General features: G+C 46.2%; 1 protein-coding gene across 1 annotated transcript; it reads right to left on the bottom strand.

Annotated features, from left to right (window-relative positions):
• Positions 1–430: 430 nt before the first annotated feature.
• Positions 431–4,430, bottom strand: LOC109751264 (replication factor C subunit 2). The gene is made up of 12 exons (XM_020310162.3): positions 4,196–4,430; positions 4,007–4,085; positions 3,801–3,880; positions 2,726–2,845; positions 2,558–2,627; positions 2,393–2,466; positions 2,190–2,310; positions 2,001–2,063; positions 1,858–1,917; positions 1,410–1,535; positions 1,232–1,315; positions 431–782 (listed from the first exon to the last, which is right to left on the bottom strand). Exons 1-12 carry the CDS (start codon positions 4,237–4,239, stop codon positions 684–686), a joined length of 1,020 nt encoding a protein of 339 aa, XP_020165751.1. The 5' UTR covers positions 4,240–4,430; the 3' UTR covers positions 431–683.
• Between the last annotated feature and the right edge of the window lie 2,476 nt (positions 4,431–6,906).

Consider the following 6,906-nt stretch of genomic DNA (forward strand, 5'->3'; position numbering starts at 1 on the left):
TTGTCGCCTACAATAGAAGAATATTTTGCCTTGTTAAACCACATGACTCGAATTCTGAAGGGGATAACTCTTCTCACCAAGCATCCAACCAAAGTCCCTAAAAAAAGCATCCGGCCACAGCCTGGTATTCTCATATTTATGTGATTCCCAAATAAGACCCTAATAGCAAGCAATCTGGGTAAGGAAGGGGAAGGAAACAAATAGCATCTCATGTACTCCCTCCGTAAACTAATATAAGAGCATTTAGATTACTATTTTAGTTATCTAAACACTCTTATATTAGTTTACAGAGGGAGTAGTAACCATTAATTATGTTATGAATCATACTCCCTCCGTTCCTAAATATTTGACGTATTGGGAGTTCAATCTGAACTCTAAAAACGTCTTATATTTAGGAACGGAGAGAGTATTATGCAAAGGAAAGCAAGTATGAGGAATGTATGACAAGTCAGAACTGTTCTTGTGATTGTTGACATATTCAGGCACAATTCAATTGGTTGAAAAATAGAGTGAGTTCATCGCACTTAAAACATCACAAACCAACCTAAAAATAGCACAAGAGTATGATGAGAATGAGGTTAGGCCTCTCTAGCATCTTAAGTTGGGAAGGAGACACAAGATATAATTGCCAGAGTTTGCAGACAGCCAGCAGCAGTATCGCTGTTCATCTCCATCATCTTCTCTTAGAAGACCAGCCCTTGCGGGATGTTAAACAGAGCACGAATTGTCTCACTAGCCATATCTAAGAGCTGTAAATACTCATCTGCCCCATCGACCAAGCACTGCAAATCATAAAAGTTAAATGAAAGGACTATGAGAAGAATGGAACAGAAGGATCAAGTCTTTTGAGAGATTCATTATGTCATAGCACATGTAAATCGTGGACTTATTCCGACTGTAAACAAAAAGTCATGCTCTAACTTTGATCGACATTGCTGAAATACTCAGGTCAAGCTTCCCAGAAACCGAGAAGCAGAACATTACTTATCTTAATCCTCCATTATAATCCTGTCATCAAATTTCCCTATGCGTTATTTTTTTTATGCTTTTGGTTCCCAATGCTTTATTTATTTATTATGTTTTATTTTCCCAATGCTTTATTTTTTTAATTATGTTTTAGGTTTCTCTATGGCAACATGCAACTCACGGAAGTAAGTATGAAAAATGGTTGTTCTCGTACTACAATTTTGGATGGCTAACTGTGAAACTAGCATATAAAGAATGAACAAACCTTATCAGCTTCCCCAAGCTTTCTACATATTCTTGCCTTGTGCTCATCTGGAATATCATCCGCATTAACAATCACATCTAGAAACTGAATGTGAACACTTCAGTTAGTGGTAATTCTAAGATGAAAACAACAGGTGACACATCATGTCATCTATGTATACAAAGAGAAGAGAGCTGACCTGCGAGAGCAGCTGAGAAACTGGATATCCGTCTGCAATAATATTGCTAACTTCCTTGTTTGCCACATCAAATTCACCAGATTTGCATGCTACAAGCAATGACTTGACAATATCTTCAGGGATAGCCTGATGCAGGAAGGTCAACTTGATGAAAACGGAATAGTTTGACCTCCCAAGAGAAGACAGAGAATAAACAGTTTCTTGTTCAAATGACCAACTCTTTTCACAGTAAAATTTATCACGGCATGAGATTGCAACTAAACAATTTGATCACACCATGTGCAGAACCTTACCAAAACCAAATCCTGGTCCAAATCCACTTTATTAAAGTTCAAGAGAACAACATTATCAAGCAAGCAAGTTTTTCGTATAACAATATGTTGCAGGAAGCAAAAATTGTAATTTGACATGTAAGTTGGCATTTGCAAGAAAGTGTGTGATGATATACCCCTGAAACACTAATCAGGTCGCTGGCAGAAATAGAAGATCCAAATAAGCGAGCTGCACTCTGCAACCACAAAAAGCAACATGAAAATGGACATACTTAAACCATAGCATAATGCAAAGTGCTAACTGAGAAAACCATCAGACCTGAAGATAAGTTATAGCACGACGAAGATCTCCTTGGGAGATGGCACTTAATGTGGATAGCGCCTAACATGGAAAATACAGAAGCCACTCAATATGTCAAGATAAGCCAACAATTGATTAAAGGATTTGTGGCAAAACTTGGGCTGTTTGATGTGGACATATATTTTGAAGTGAAAACAGTAAGGTTACCTGAGCATCCAGAGTGAGCCCTTCTTCATTGCATATATGCAAAATGCGGTTGCTCATCACATCTTCTGAAAGAGGCTTGAACCTAAACTTTGCACATCTTGATGCAAGTGGCTCTATTATCCTGTATTGCACAATGATCATGGGTTCATAAATCAATAAATAATGTACCACAGGAAAAATAATACGAACAGATTGATGAATACCTGCTGATATAATTGCATATGAAAAAGAATCTTGTCACTTTGGAGTAAGTCTCCATGGTACGCCTCAATGCATTCTGCAAATAAATCATGGTATCATGGACTCACACATACTTTATAAAGTACTGTAACAATGATGATATATCAGTGCTACATATGGTAATGTACCTGGGCATCTTCTGTCATCGAATCTGCTTCGTCTAGTATAATAATCTTGTATGGTGGGCAGGGATAACCACTGAAGGTCATAGCAAAACAGAAATAGACAGTGATCAACAATGTAACTATCAAACGAAAATCAGAAAATCTTAAGGTTCCTAATTGTGTTGAACTTACCCTTTCCGTGCAGAACCAACAGCCACAGCAGCAAAATCCTTGATCTTTGTCCTCACCACATTAATTCCCCGTTCATCACTGGCATTAAGCTCCAAAACTCTTGACTTGTAGAGCTCTGGACTGAGTTATCCAAAGAGGACCAGAAAACTAAACTGAGTTTCCAACTATACTGGCAGTAATCTCATATAGTTTTTACTACCAGAGATGCTGGAACCAATTAATTATCACAATCAAAGGATAATACCTTTAGGGAAGCATCTATTAAGCTTAAACTACCGAAGGTTCTCATTTCTTGAATTAGAATTGAATATGCATCATTCAACTCATTAACCCAATGATGAAGCATTAACATGTTGCATATTCTAACGAGTATTGCCATACCTATGGCACAAAGATATCCCACTGTCCAATAATAAAGCAGGCATTCTACTTGTTATATGGCCCAGTGAGTATTAGCACATCACATAATCAGTAAACCATACCCTCGAAACAATTGTTTCTATTTTCAAAGATGCACCCAATTCTTAAGATTGCACTGATTAGACAATCCAGCATCTGCCAAATAAAAAAAAACTAACATCGTGACGGTCCATTCTTATCAAAAGCTCCAACTTTCTAGAAAGAAATGTAATCCCATTACTACACACTGTTTGCGCACAACAATGAACAGAGTTAGCGTGCCATTCTGATGAATCGATCTCCATAGAACTCTACAACAAACTATATACAGAAGTAGCTCAGCGTCCATTGACTCAGAACATTGCACAATGCACCATGCGCATCAAATGCTCCCATTACATTGACTACAGTTACACCATCGCTGACCATTGACAAGTATGACACCTAGGGATGTAAATGGCAAATAAACGGCGTCCGCAAGTCCCGTTTAGTTAGTTTTAGCTAGCGACATAGTTCATTTTCCTTGGAAAAAGCTTTATTGAACTGTTAGACCATACATGGGCTTAAACAGGACCAGGTTTACATCCCTACCTTCTAAGTTAATGATTACTGCTAATACTGACCCAAGCAGAGACAAATACACAAAACAAAAGAAAAATGGCCAGCAAGGGAGTACCCGTAGAGCTGATAGGCAATGGCGAGCGCAGTGGTGGTCTTCCCCGTGCCAGGCGGACCGTAGAACAGCATGTGCGGCAACTGCAAGGGACCGAACATCAAATAAGACACCTCCCAAGGGGCTCAATGAACAGATTAGCAAACAAAAAACATCGTCACGAATCAAACGGAGAGCTAGGGTTAGAGAGCGCGCGCGCGCGAACGTACGTCGGCGGTCTCGAGGGTGTTGGTGAGCACCCGGACCACCTCCTCCTGGTGCGCGACGTCCTTCACCTGCCTCGGCCGGCTGCGACGTCAGGAACAGGCGCAATTAGAGCAAAACCACGAGGGCTTCTTCGCAAACTGCGCGAGAAATGGGGAAATCGAAGGGGGGGGGCGGGGGGGAAGGGTGCTTACTATTTCTCCACCCATGGTTGTGACGACGGCACGAGCGGCGCCATCTCTCCTCCTCGGATGCCGCCGCGACGAAGGGAAATGGTGAGGACTGCGCAGGCCGGGGCGAGCGGCGGGCGGCTGTCTCGGTTTCGCGCGCTGTGTTTTGGGGGTCGAGGTTTTGGGTGTGGATGGGTGTTCTGGCTCGGTGTTTCGGCACGCCTCAGTCGAGGGTTTTGCTGGCAAGGATTGAGAAGAGCATGTATAACCATGTAGTATAACCTTATATCGCGCCGAACTGTAAAATAACCGTCACTTTACAGTTTTGTATGGGAAAAATGATCCAAACAGATACCGTATCAGACCGTGGCCTTTAAAAAATTTACGGGACGCGGTAAATTCTCCCTCTCAATTTTTACAAACACAGGACGGGAGGCCGACCCGAGGGTAACCCCTAGCGAGATTCGGCGAGAGGGACATTTCCGTGCGGCAGTTCCCGCTCTCTCTTCCCTCCGCCGCCATTGATCTTCCTCCGCCCGCTCCGGACCACCTTCCCCGGCTCTGTAGCGCCGCCATGGACACCTCCTAGCCGTCGCCCGTCACCGTGGAAGTCATGGACGCGCCAACCCCTCAAGCACATCTCGTCGCCGGCCGTGTCGCGCCCGTCCCCATTCAAGCCTCCATCGCCCATCCCCGCAAGCACCAGGGCAAGTTCGTCGTCCAGAGCGGCGCTCCGCGGCCACCGCCAGGAGGCATGCCCCCCCTGCGGCCACCGCCGCGAATCCGGTCCAGGCCGTCCCCACCCCACCGGTGAAGACGCGCAAGGTGACGGGGTGAAACGCAAGAAGGCAGCCAAAAAAAGGTACTGCGAGCACCGCACCACCACTTCCTCCGATCGCCACCGCAAGAGCTTCCCCGAGGACGCCGGCCGACGACACTGATGTCGCCGCCCCCGAGGTGTTCGACGGAATGGGCGCAAGGTATGGAACTTTGATTTTCTTCTAGTTGTCTTCACTTTTCGCCATTGCGGTTGTTCGTGACTTGTGGGGCGAAATTGTAGCGCTGTTTTGCATGACGCAACTGCCGAGTTTGTGCACATGTTGGATGACAACGTTGTCGACATTGATCAAGCCCCAATCGATGATTACGGCCACAATGAGATGGATGGTGGTGTGGACGGTCACGATGGGGAAGAAGATGAGGTGGAGGAGATTGGGGAGAGGGTGTTCGTGTTGGGGAACGTAGCAGAAATTCAAAATTTTCTACGCATCACCAAGATCAATCTATGGAGTTTACTAGCAACGAGAGGGAAGGAGTGCATCTACATACCCTTGTAGATCGCGAGCGGAAGCGTTCAAGAGAACGGGGTTGATGGAGTCGTACTCGTCGTGATCCAAATCACCGATGATCCTAGCGCCGAACGGACGGCACATCCGCGTTCAACACACGTACGGAGCAGCGACGTCTCCTCCTTCCTGATCCAGCAAGGGGGGAGGAGAGGTTGATGGAGATCCAGCAGCACGACAGCGTGGTGGTGGAAGTAGCGGGATTCCAACAGGGCTTCGCCAAGCGCTGCGGGAGGAGGGAGATGTGTCACGGGAGGGAGAGGGAGGCGCCAGGGCTTGGATGTTGCTGCCCTCCCTCCCCCCCCACTATATATAGGGCCAAGGGAGAGGGGGGCGCAGCCTTGGCCCTTCCTCCAAGGAAGGGTGCGGCCAGGGAGGAGTCCATCCTCCCCAAGGCACCTCGGAGGTGCCTTCCCCCTTTAGGACTCTCCCTTTATCTTATCTCTTGGCGCATGGGCCTCTTGGGGCTGGTGCCCTTGGCCCATATAGGCCAAGGCGCACACCCCTACAGCCCATGTGGCCCCCCGGGGCTGGTGGACCCCCGGACCCCTTTCGGCACTCCCGGTACAATACCGATAATGCGCGAAACTTTTCCGGCGACCAAAATAAGACTTCCCATATATAAATCTTTACCTCCGGACCATTCCGGAACTCCTCGTGACGTCCGGGATCTCATCCGGGACTCCGAACAACTTTCGGGTTACCGCATACTAATATCTCTACAACCCTAGCGTCACCGAACCTTAAGTGTGTAGACCCTACGGGTTCGGGAGACACGCAGACATGACCGAGACGACTCTCCGGTCAATAACCAACAGCGGGATCTGGATACCCATGTTGGCTCCCACATGCTCCTCGATGATCTCATCGGATGAACCACGATGTCGAGGATTCAATCAATCCCGTATACAATTCCCTTTGTCTATCGGTATGTTACTTGCCCGAGATTCGATCGTCGGTATCCCGATACCTTGTTCAATCTCGTTACCGGCAAGTCTCTTTACTCGTTCCGTAACACATCATCCCGTGATCAACTCCTTGGTCACATTGTGCACATTATGATGATGTCCTACCGAGTGGGCCCAGAGATACCTCTCCGTTTACACGGAGTGACAAATCCCAGTCTCGATTCGTGCCAACCCAACAGACACTTTCGGAGATACCTGTAGTGCACCTTTATAGCCACCCAGTTACGTTGTGACGTTTGGTACACCCAAAGCATTCCTACGGTATCCGGGAGTTGCACAATCTCATGGTCTAAGGAAATGATACTTGACATTAGAAAAGCTCTTAGCAAACGAACTACACGATCTTGTGCTAGGCTTAGGATTGGGTCTTGTCCATCACATCATTCTCCTAATGATGTGATCCCGTTATCAACGACATCCA

The sequence above is a fragment of the Aegilops tauschii genome, chromosome 5, assembly GCF_002575655.3.
Source record: "Aegilops tauschii subsp. strangulata cultivar AL8/78 chromosome 5, Aet v6.0, whole genome shotgun sequence".
Lineage (NCBI taxonomy): Eukaryota > Viridiplantae > Streptophyta > Magnoliopsida > Poales > Poaceae > Aegilops > Aegilops tauschii.